Raw genomic sequence first — 12,513 nt, 5'->3', positions numbered from 1 at the left:
TTTTTTTTTTTTGTAGTCAGTAGCACGGTACACTAGCAATTTTAATAAGTTTTACTACACGGCTATCGAGCCTTTCCTAAAATTTGGGGCCGCCTCTTCGAGCGTAGGGCGCTGCACGTTGAATTGAAGTTGTGCGGTGTATTATATAGGACAAAGGGTGTCACAATACACCATTGGTGCAAAGTAAGAGCCTAGGGAAGGCGTCCTACAATTTCTGGAACTTTCGCCTCTTACTTTGCACCAACCACTTATGCTGGTTCTTCTCCCCACGTTCAAAAAAGACATTTTGCATTACGCTTCTGCACACTCAAAAATTGTAAAGAGGGGGATTGAACTCTTAGGTCTTGGCTCCGCTGTAAAAAAGCCCGGTTTTTATTAAATTAAGGACAGCTTTAATGCCCAAATTCAAATAATCCGGTCATCCCAATTTTCCTGGCCGGTGTTAAGTAAAGTGGTGTGTGTCTTGGTTAAAAGAGTAAATGAAGGAGTAAGCCTTAGGCGCGATGTTGAGAAAAAACGAGTGGTAATGGTACCCTACTTACACAAGGCACGGCATAACCTAAAACATGTAGCTCAACGATATGGCGTACTCGTTGTTTTTTCTGCCCTTCCTTCCTCCCCCCCACCCCCCCCCCCCCCCCCCCGTAAAAAAAAATGGCCCGAATTTGTTTAAAGGTTCATCTCGGCATAAGGAAAGTATCCAGACACAAGTGCAACAAAAACATGTCGTCATGTCTCACCGTTTGTCCCCTGTACCGCATGCGTGGTGTATATACTGTACGAAAAAGGGGAGCGCGACTTAGTCCCCGAGGGGAGCAAGTGCTTTGCCACAACCATGTAAAGTTTCGATCTGAAATTCAGTTAACGGGGTTCCTCCCTCGGTGGAGAGCAAGCAGGAGACAGGCAAATACTTTTAACATTTTAATACTACTGGCTGGAATGGTCGCCGTCGTCGGGTCGCTAACTGATAAGCTGCTCAACAGCTCGACGGGCTGTGGCGTTCTCGGGTGGCTCGTTGGCTCCTCGTGGTCCGCAGGCCGGTAGATCGGGGGTGGCTCGAGGGGATTTCTTCGTCGGTCAAAAACAGGTCAAGGGTGGCAGCTCTCGGGCAGGTTACGGGCTGGCGGCAGCCTGTCGGGCAGCTCGCTGGTGGTGGTCTTGGGCAACGGCCGTCCAAGGCAGGCAGCCTTTTTGGGTGGCTCGTCCGTTCGTCGTCAGGACAATCTGGGCCTGCTCCCCTTGTGCTACCCGCTCGTCCTCCCTTTTTCCCTTCCCCACGCCTGCCGCGGTCACATTCCCTCTCGCACTGTTTCGGATGAGCTCCTTTCCACCGGCGATCCTGATGGCGTCCCCACCGTTCCCCCGTGACGACACATTTCGCCACTTTAACACACCGAGATCCGTTCTGAAGGTCAATCCCGCGCCACCATCGGGCCGCACGCCCGCGATACGGCTCATTACAACTATTAGTCCCCTCACGGACTAGCGGGAAGGCGAGTAACAGTTGCACCGCTCCATTAGTCTCTCGCACTAGTACCGTTGGGAGTAGTGCGAGAGACTAGTCCCAACGGTTTTGCCTCAAAAACGTCCCTAGCTTTCTTGCTCCGAAAGGGATTGAGGACTTTTGTTTGATTAAATAAAGGAGTTCATTTACTGTCTGTGACATGTATGGCCGGGTGCCCTGAGGGTGACAAATGTTGGGAAAGGTCATGCTCTCGTAGTCGTACATCTGCGCAGCGCCCAGATCGACCAACGTACATTCTCCCACATGTGCACGGAATTTCGTATATGATGTTGACGTTGCAGTTGACATACTTATGAGCGTGCTGGACTGAGCATTTTTCTTGTTGTTCGTTTCAGGAGTTGATTTTCGGACACAGTTTTTTTAAAGTTCACCAGGATTTGGTGTTACAACCTGTATGTCAATTTAGACGCTATTCGTTTCAAGCTGGGTAAGACTCTGTGTTGGTAGGGTACAACTGCCGGTCGGCGCGTCTTATCTCTTCTTCTTTCATTATGAATGATAAAGCTCTCTGCTACACCGAAGATTAAAGAACTGGTATATCCAGATTAATGTAGAGTTTTTGAACTTGTGCCTCAAAACTCTGATTGGCTGTGTCCTCGCATGATACTTTTGCAAGGCTGCTATGGGGCAGCTTTTCGCCGTTCCTCTCTATTGATCATTTTAGAATGCGCCGAATCAAATGGAAAAAAGTGATGTTTTCGACCGTGGTTTGTAGGTCCAACATATGTAATTGTCTTCAAAGGACAGCTGAAGATCTAGGAATTGAAGCATGCTGCCATCTGGTAGTTCGTGTTTAAACTTTAGTCCCTTAGATTGCCTGAGGAACGTGGTGTAAAGTTTATTTACGACTGAGTCGTTTTTTTCAGGACGTTCATGCAGCAGGACAAGATAGTCATAAACATATCTGAACACACGTGAGACCAAGTTTTCTGGAAGCTTCTGGGCTATGTTCTTGTCACATTGAGAGATGTTACACGGAACTAGTTCTACGCATGAGCTTCTCAGTATTCCTTTCCTTTGAATAAATGCATTGTTGTTGAATATCACTACAGTGGAGGTAAGGTAGAACTGGAGAAGCTACAAGAATGACCCTACAAAAATACCACGCGAGTTTTGAAAGGACACAGTTTCATGGTTCTCGATGTATGCACTGGCGGCCGCAAACATTTCTTTTTGTGGGACTGAGTAAAACTAGTCTTTCACGCCAAGAGAAAACCCAATCCTGGCTGGGGTGCCATTTTGTTTAATGTGTGCAATTAATGTCTGTGGGATTGAAATAAAAAATGAAAGCCGTTACAATTCCCTGTAACGCCGGTTGGAGCGTAGCTCTTGAGGAGGAAGATGGAAGCGTACTGAGGGACAGGTGACTCCTTAAGGTCACGTGACCTCATGGGAGGTCGGGTGACGTCAAGGGAGTCACGTGACCTCGGGGGAGGGGTGTCACGTGACCTCAGAGGGTCACGTGACCTCAGGCGGCCACGTGACCTCAGGGGTTCACGTGACTCCAGGGGGGTCACGTGACCTCAGTGGGGTCACGTAACCTTAGGGCGTCATGTGACCTCAGGGGTCACGTGACCTTAAGGGTCACATGACCCCTAAGGTCAAGTGACCCCACTGAGGTCACGTGACCTCGGGGGGTCACGTGACCTTGACGGTGACGATTTGATGACGTCATCAGTGACGTCACTGATGACGTCATCAGTGATGATGACGATGACGATGCAGATGCCAATGACGTCATCAGTGATGATGACGATGACGATGCGGATGCCAATGACGTCATCAGTGACGTCACTGATGATGATGACAATGCGGATGATGATGACGATGATGGTGCGGATGACGATGACGTCATCAGGTTGCATGCAACCTGGATTGCATGCAACAGGTTGCAAACAACTCGTATGCCATTTGCATGCAACGGGTTGCATGTAACCTGTTGCATGCAACTCCCGAAGGAACCCGAGGTCCTCCCGAAGGAACCCGAGGTCCTCCCGAAGGGACCCGAGGTCCTCCCGAAGTACCTCGGGTTCCTTCGGGACGACCTTGGGTTCCTTCGGGAGTCCTCGGGTCCCTTCGGAAAAATTTACCCTTAATGCACCGCGCGGTTACGCCGACGGCAACGGCGACGGCGACGCCGACGCCGCTCAAGCCGGAAACGGGCGCCTAACCGCTCATTCACACTGGAAGCGGATCCGCGTTCGCGAAGCGGTTGCGAACGCGGTTGTATAAAGATCCAGTGCAATTGCACGCGCACTCGATGACATCAAGTGCACGTGCATTTGTACTGGATCTTTATACAACCGCGTTCGCAACCGCTTTGCGAACGCGGATCCGCTTCCAGTGTGAATGAGCGGTAAGAGCTGCGCTCTAAAAAGAGATCGTTCCGTTCAAGGTTTTTTTTTTTTTTTGGTGGAGTTGAAGGAATAGAGACATAGCTCCCTGCCATGATCCTTTTTCAGTTACAACTACTCGAACTGGGCAACTTTTCTTGTGAGTTTTCGCCGTAAAAAACAGTTCTAATTGGACACCTTTTGCTGCGGTAATCTGTTTCGTGAGTTAAGTCCAATCTGTTGCAAAGTTGGAGAGACTTTGCTTTGATCACTTTGGGTTCAAACCCTTCCAAGCAGTTAAAATTCTAGTCAATGTCCAACCGAGCATTGTTAAAGTAGACGTCTCTAGTTGCCATTACAAAACCTCCTCCCTTTTCTAAATTCACCAAGTTTATATCGTTTTCTCGAAAATTATCAACAATACGAGATACGTTCAATTTTTTTCTCGCATGGAGGGCCTGCTGTCATTATACGTCCACGCAGTCTGCTACGCATCTCGTTCTATCATTTTACTCAGCTTTTGAAGCGATGTCGTGGACGTTAGACAACATATAAACTATTTTCCGGTTAGGTTCTGTACAAAATTCAGGGCCTTTTTCTAGTACCTAGCCTATATCTTCTGGAAGAGGTTCTCCGCCAAACAGTGAAACAGATTCACCCTTCCGCTGCGTTTTAGGAGTGCGTAGGCTTTTCAGATGAGGGACATAAGATCCCTCCAGGAATTGAGTCAATTTTCTGGCCGTATTCAAGAAGGTCCTTATCTAGGTCCGCCACCTTTGTCGTTGTAGTTTCCACACAAGGCAAGAACGCTGAAGCAATACCTGTAAAACCGCACTTGTCGCCACATCTCTGATCTTAAGATCTTGCACATCCTCTTGTTATGCTCCACTGAAGGTTTTGCATATCCGAAAAGGGCACTTAGTTCTTGTGGCAACACATTATGTCTGATTGCAAAAGAGTAGAACCTCGCTTTGCATATAGAGGTGGTAATTAAATTTACATAAAAGGAAACAGGGTCTACTGAAGAAACTCACGGGAAAGGGCCCGTTGAAGAAGAAAGATACTGAATTCAAATTAACTGTTGGTCTAGTTGGGTAAATATCTTAGTTTCAAAGCGCAAAGGACCCAGGCAGAACAAAGCTTTGAACAGGCCAAGCGCTTACCATCAACTACTCACCAGTAAAACCGCACTTGTCGCCACATTTCTGGTCTTAGGATCTTGCACATCCTCTTGTTATGTTGCATTGATGGTTTTGCATATCCAAAAAGGGCACTCAGGTGTTGTTGCAAAACATGATGTCTGATGGCGAAAGAGTAGAACCTCGCTTTGCATATAGAGGTGGCAATAAAAAAATTTACATAAAAGGAAACAGGGTCTACTGAACAAACTCACGGAAAAGGGCCCGTTGTAGAAGAAAGATACGGAATTGAAATTAACTTATGGGCCAGTTGCGTAAACATCTTAATTACAAAGCGAAAAGGACAAGGACGGAACACAGATATTAATTGGACAAGCGCTTACTATCAAATCGCGTGGAGCACGAGCAGTTTTCACCTTTTTCTTAGTTGTTTATGACTCGAAATTTTTTCTTTTCTTTTTATACTAATGGTTTCTTCATTGTTGCCGTTGTCAGGTGGCGGAATCCATAGACATACACCGTTAGCAAAGCACCAGGGACCTGTTTGTGTTTCCCTGTGTGTGTTGAATGTGCCAGGACTCCAGGAAAAGCCTTTTTTCGGAATTGTGGGTCACTTTCAATCGCTTGCGCGTTCGCGAAGTCGATTAGGTGGCCGTGAACATCGCAGTGCGCCGCGACGGCGCTGCGCTCCCGGTCGAACTTGCGTACGTTGTTATTATGCTGTGTGATGGGCTGAGAAAATTGTTTCGTCTCGCCGATGTAAGTAGCGGGGCACTTTGCACATGGGATCTTGTAGCCCATCCGCTGTGCTCTTGTTTTTGAAAGGCGATTTTTGGGTCACGGCATGAAACGTCGCATTGAGGACACACTTCTGGGATACTTGGATTTCTTATTTTCTTAGCACACGCGCCAGCGCTTCGCTTGTCCCGCTTACGTAGGGGACGCTAAAGCGCGCGATGGGCCGAGGCTGCGTGTGTTACAATGTCTCTCTACTTCGGCATGTGCGACCTTTGAGACGGGCAATGAGCACAACAAAGCTGTTGCTGTAGCCATTGTCCTTCAAAACAGCAGTGATGCTTTGGTTTTCTTTTCTTCAGTCGGTGTTCTGTCGGTCTGACATTTTTTGCGACTTTTTGGAGGGTTCGAGTCGATCTGAAGGTAGCGCCCAGTGTGCGTTGGTTTCCTACCCCCAGCGAACTTCAGTTCTTCCTCTTGCTCTTTCACCAATGCATCGAGAAACGGTAACGTGTTATCCTTTTCGCATTCGATGGTTAACCGAATGGCACGCTCAATTGAATTGAGATGGGCCAAGAAATTGTTGGCTTCTGGTTTATTTAAAATACAGAAACACTCATCCACATAACGTAAGAACACTTTGGGCCTGCTGGTGAAAGATCGTAGCGCTCTCTGCTCAATTGTTTTCATCGTAAGATTTGCCGTCGTGACAAAGATCGAGGCACCCACTGCAGTTCCGCTGACTTGTTCGAACAGTTCACCTTGGAAATTGAAATATGTGCTGCCGAGACAGAATTCGTTCAGGCGACACAGTTCATTCACATTGAGGCTGGTTTTTGAGCCCTAGTTTTTTTTTTTTTTTTTTTTATCTTTCTCGAGTACATCTCTGGCTGCGGTGACCGCCATCGGAACTGGGGCGCTTGTAAAAAGGGACACAACGTCGAGGGATACCATGCAGTCATCGCCGTTGAGTCTTACTTGAGAAACACTCTCTAAGAAGTGACCGGTGTTTTTCACATAGGTCGACGTATATCCAGCGTTGTACAGAACGGCATCCCAAGTAACGGCGTTCTGGGAACACGTGCTGCTTAGGAGGAATGAAGGAACGCCGCCGTTCCATTTGGCATCGGTGGAACTGGAACGGAAACTCGTTACATTTTTACTGGAACGGCAAAAGGAACGGCATTCCTTTTTTCCCCCCTTGGGATAATTTTGATTTTATTTCTAAGAGGGAAATTTTCAGAGTATAAAAACAATATCTTTATGAAGAGCAGAATCTCGTTGACGGTTTGGTTACTTATATTACGGTTTATTTTTTGTGGTCCTCGCTTGGTAACAGTTGGGTACATGAGAGCTAGTGGACACTGATTCTTCTTTTAGTGCCAGAGGCTGCAGACCAAAAAGGAAAAAGGAAAAGTAAAAGGAACAGAAAGAGGGACGTTTCAAACTCAGCTACTTGCTTTGCTTCCGCAAATCCACATACACGCAGAAATCTAAGGCCCACTACAGCCGCCACTGAACTTGCACGAAGAGACCCACAGTTACAACAAAAGAACAGGTTACCAGACATCGAACGCACTCTTCTATACCGGACATTGGTCACTTAAAAAAAACACGAAAGATTCACCGTTACTCCCTTCTCCCCTTGTCCCCCTCCTTCAAATTGATCAACGAATCCTACCTTCGCAAAGAAGGACTTGTAGTTTTCAAGACTGATCTCCCGAAAGTCCTACCTTCTTCTTAACTTGCTCGTATCAGTGCAGACAGCAACATCGAAAAGCAACCGTCGTTAAGTTCGAACAAGATGCTTTGTTCGATTTAAGCATGCGAGGCTGTTGTAAAACGCCGTGCAATATGCAACAGTACTTTTGGCTCGCCTGCACATCCCACCACAAACGTGAATATGGTTAAAATGTCAGATTTTATTGGTGAATATATCATGAAATAAATCTCTGCTTCCACTTGTGTTCTTCTCCAGGTGCCCTTCCATCACGGCATTTAAATTTTCATGTTAGCATTTGATGGGATGATAAACAAATATTAAACTCAGCTTGATCCATTCAATATGATAATCAGCAAAATACAAATGTAACTTATATGTAACGACACGTTCCATTTTTTAACTGTAACGGGAACGAGTTCTTTTTTTTTAGAGCGCAGCTCTTAGGCGCCCATTCCCGGCTTGAGCGGCGTCGCCGTCGGTGTAACCGCGCGGTGCATTATGGGAAATGTCCCATAATGCACCGCGCGAGCCCCCCCGCCGGGGTCACGTGACCTCGAGGGGGGGGGCACGTGCCCCCCCCCCCCCGAGGTCACGTGACCCACCTCCCCGAGGTCACGTCACCCCCGAACTCACGTGACTCCCCTGAGGTCACGTGACTCCCCTGGGGTCACGTGACCCCCGCCGAGGTCACGTGACCCCCCGCCGAGGTCAGGTGATCCCCCGAGGTCACGCACCCCCCGCCGAGGTCACGTGACCCCCCGATGACGTCATCGTCACTGATTACGTCACCGGCATCCGCATCGGCATCGGCATCATCACTGATGACGTCATTAGTGACGTCACTGATGAAGTCACCGGCATCCGCATCGTCATCATCACTGATGACGTAATAAATGACGTCACTGATGACATCATCGGCATTGTCATCGTCATGTTACTCCCAGGTCATGTGACTCCCCAAGGTCACGTGACGCCCCCCCCCCGGTCAGTTGACCCCCAAGTACCCTTTCCTCCTCCTCCTCAAGAGCTGCGCTCTAATTCGGCGTTACAGGGAGTTGTAAACGGCTTTCACTTTTTAGATATGAAACTTGTAAGGTTAACATCGGCCGGACTGGGAGCGCACGCTCTCTTTCTCTTCTTGCGGTCTTTGCAATCGCCAGGGAGTCAATGGCATTTTTTTTTTTTTCAGTATGTAGTTCACTTGCTTGTCGCCAGGGCGCAACCACCTCACCCCAATTCACCCCACTCACAGAGTCCCTTCGAGCTGCTTTGCGCTGGTTTTCGAGCTTCGTAGGTTGTTGTTTCGAAAACGGTTTATTGAACTTCGGTTCGATTTAAGTCACTCTATCGGCAGGCAGTGTCGTCAGCAAACTGCGTTCCCCTGTGACGAAAAATTTGCTGAATATGTGCGCAAGCCCTTGAGGAAGCACTTGAGGTTGTAATATGCACTGTGCGAAAATTGTATAGACTACTACACCCTCGTCTAGAGCAGCTGACCGACATCATGGGCGGCCTATGAAACGATGATCCAAACCGCGGCAATAGATAGATTGGGCGTGCTTCTTACATTTCAAGAGAGTGTACGAATTATTTATCATTTAAAGATCCTCCACGTAGAAGGGGTCCGTTTCCTCCTGTTCTTGAGTTGCAACGGAAGTCTTGGAGGTAAAGACGAGTATAGTTTTTCCGCAATTGCATTCGCTGTCTCTACTTACTACTTTTTACATCCAAATCTCTCAAAGACATGCGTCAAATATTCACCGTTTTGGGCTCGTCAGAAGCGCATTAGAGAGTGGCTGAGTGTCTAAACATAAGGATCAGGTGTCAAAGGCTATAAAATCTAGGCCGCAAGTTGCGACAGCGCTGAGATACACTGTCAGACGCGCTCTGTGCAAACGGCAAAGGGTAGGCCAGGGGTGAGGTGACAGCGCCCCCCGCGAATTGCGGCGGGAGGTAGCGATTTGCCCCAATTGAAAAGGCCGTAAGAAGAGAAAGAGAGCGCGCGCTTCGAGTCCGGCCGAGGGTTAACGCAGAGCCACTAAATGAGCTGCGCTTAGAGTATCGGCACTCCGTTCCCCGACATTGCTGTGGTTCCGCCATTTTGGCGCGTATGCAGAGCAGACGCAACTACCGATCGTCATGATTCAAAGGTGCTACTTCCTCAGGATTAGATTCAGTGTTAGGAAGATCATGTAATATTGTTTTGCTCTGTTGTGAACTGTTTAAACATTTGTGGAGAACGGAAAAGCGTTTCCTGGGATTTCAGATAAAGCTTCAGATAACCGGCAACCATAATTTTAGGACACAAAATGGCCAAGTGTCGATACTCTGAAGCGTAGCTTATTTAGTGACACTATAGGTTAACGCGTTCCAAATATCAGAAGGAACGAGGAACGAGCTTTCGTTCCTATTCTTGAGGAACATGTTCCACATTGCGTACATCCCCCGAGAGGGGCATACATCTGGTAGAAGTAACTGGAAAGCGTGCGAAGTGGCGAGGCCGAGAAGTCTACAATAGATCGTAAGGGGACGTTAGGCTTGTGGATTTTGGGGAGACCATAAAAGCCTGGAGTTCATGTTGCACTTTTTGGACTCCCACGGCGACTAGAGAGAAGAAAGGGACGTCAACAACGCAGCAAACGCAGATTGGATGTTGAATCTGCGTCTGTTGCGTTGTGACGTCACTTTCTTCTCTCTAGTCGCCGTGGGTGTCCAAAAAGCGCAACACAGGGCCCCTGGTGTAAGCCACTTCTGCAAATGAGCCGCAGATAAAGGCTCTTTGACTCCGGGTATTTCTTGAAAATCTCCACCAGCATCTCATTCAAGCTCGTCTGAATTCGTGATGTTGGGTCCTTCTTGAGCTTTTCAAAAGAAGGGCTGTCGAGAGGATCTATTACCTTGCTCCTCTACACCTTCGTGTCAAGGACGACGGTCGACTTTCCTTTGCCAGCCAATATCAACTACTATAAACTGATTGTTCAATGCATGATACGAGAAAGTCAAAAATGAAAGGTGAAATAATAAATTAAAAACAAAAAATGTGCTGATAGAAAACAAAAAGCATCCAGAATAAGAAAAAGAAAGGTGTAGGTACCCAATCTCTTTCTCGGACAGTGATATTCATGGTGTGCTAATGCACGTGTCTCGTTTTTCTATTAAAGTTTTTGCCTCAGAAATTTCCCTAGCTTTCTTGCTCCGAAAGCGATTGAGCGAGGATTGCATGTACTGTAACTTTTAGCCGCGACCAGTCAGTCAATAATATATCCATTTGCGTAGAGGGCAGTTTAGGGATCCTGTACGTAAGGCATTCTCTTTGATTGCAAAAATTATTGCCCTTCTCTGTACAGTATACAGTGAAGTTAACATAAACAAGAGACCTAGAGCATCTCTACCTTCACTTACACAGCGGGAAGGTTCTGATCATAATAATTAAGATATGAACGTGCTTGAATGGGGCACAAACCATAGGGGTGAAATTCTGTATCGACACCATCATTTAATTTCTAAAAGTAAAAAAATAAAAAGTTCGCGGTATACCTAAGCCTTCCTTATGAGTTGTGAATGCGAAAGCATGTAAGCCGCTCGACCGCTCTCTTTGTCGTCTGCTGCGCACTAGCGCGGGCGCGCTTCGGGATCTCGGAGGCCATGGCGCAGCGGCCAATGGGAGCCCCGTCGACGCGCGCCAGCCAATGGAACCGAAGGCGAATCGCTCCCGTTGGGATCGCGGCGGAAACTAGGAGCCATTTTCGCGCTTCAAATTGATGACGTCAGCTCGCTCCATAACACATTTATGCTTTCGCAATAAAAAAAAAATGCGACAGCGCAGCGTTCGCATTGACGATGTTGCGTACTATACACATGATACCTCGGCTCCTGGTGCTAGGATATACGTTAATTCCAGTGATTGGAAAGGAGTGGATGTGTTGTGCTTGTCAATTAACTGTGAGTTTAAAAAGAAAAAAAAAAGCGACCCGTGATTTTTTTAAAACTTTTTTTAAAGGTCGTCTGTAATATTTGTGTTACGCATTGTGTCGTCCACATATGCTGAAGCGCTTGTGTCAGCTACGGGAGAATCGATTTACGCATCGACCTAAGCGAAATGCTAATATAATTTAAGCCATCTTATCTGTAAACCAAAGGAATATTTAACACTATCATTCATTTCAGAACACAGAGTTACTCACGGTGGTCTGCCGGATTGGACAAAATCCGGTGAAAACTTTTTCTTCGTTGAAACATCGGGCATTTCTTGCCTAACCAGCCGCCAGGCGTGTAGCATCGAATCAGCAGCGAGGACAAACCGAGGATCTACGGTATTCTTGCTGACGGTTCGGGAACTAGAACAATGCAGGTACAATGGCGAAAAAGTCCTTGTTTGATCAAATTTAAAGGTTCGCGTCTTCAGAAATCGGGGCAAGTTTTCACTAAGAAGCTTGGTGCTTTAGCTCCACTAACAAAAAAAAATAATATTAGAAAGCTCGGTAGGGCCCACATTGATATATACTTTAAAATTTGAAATTTAGACCACCCACGTAGGGTGCATCAAAGGTCGCAGAGTAAAGTATCACGAGTCAAATTGGACGAAGTAGGCATAAACCTTAAAGGGACCGATTTTGACATTGAATTTCATCCCCTTCATCCCCCGCACCTCGCAAAAGGCGTAAAAAGAAACAGAAAAACACAACAATAGGGAGCTAAAAAAATTATTTTCTCTAGAACTTTTAAAAGAAAACCGTACTCTTTTGCACCTTCTGTCCTTTGAAAGCTCTCTGCCTTTAACAGCGATGCATCCGCGGAACCCCAGCACGTCAGCCGAATCCGCGTCGCCTATTGGGTAAGAGCCTACCTCACCAGCACCGTGATCATAAACAATAAATAGCCGGCGAATGTTTCCTAAAAGGTTTGTTAAATAATATTCAGATCCAAAATTTATAGCATAATTTTGAGGTGTGACGAAAATCGCCGAATTTGATAATGCTCAGAGCCAAGCACCATCTATCGTGTGGTAAAAGAAGCAAGAGAAAGACCCTACTGCGTTTGCGCAGTCAGTCCCCGAGC

General features: G+C 47.0%; 1 protein-coding gene across 1 annotated transcript in view; it reads left to right on the top strand.

Annotated features, from left to right (window-relative positions):
• LOC115316357 (lactosylceramide 4-alpha-galactosyltransferase) overlaps positions 1–12,513 on the top strand; it is a 32,935-nt gene that overhangs the window by 5,119 nt on the left and 15,303 nt on the right. Inside the window, exon 3 of the mRNA XM_042293613.1 lies at positions 11,623–11,806. Coding sequence (XP_042149547.1) covers positions 11,623–11,806 — 184 coding nt within the window. The remainder of the gene's footprint in view (positions 1–11,622; positions 11,807–12,513) is intronic.

The sequence above is a fragment of the Ixodes scapularis genome, unplaced genomic scaffold (genome assembly GCF_016920785.2).
Source record: "Ixodes scapularis isolate PalLabHiFi unplaced genomic scaffold, ASM1692078v2 PGA_scaffold4__175_contigs__length_147842914, whole genome shotgun sequence".
Classification (NCBI taxonomy): Eukaryota; Metazoa; Arthropoda; class Arachnida; order Ixodida; family Ixodidae; genus Ixodes; species Ixodes scapularis.
The sequence above is the reverse complement of the archived record's forward strand: the minus strand, read 5'-3'. Positions and strand labels throughout refer to the sequence as shown.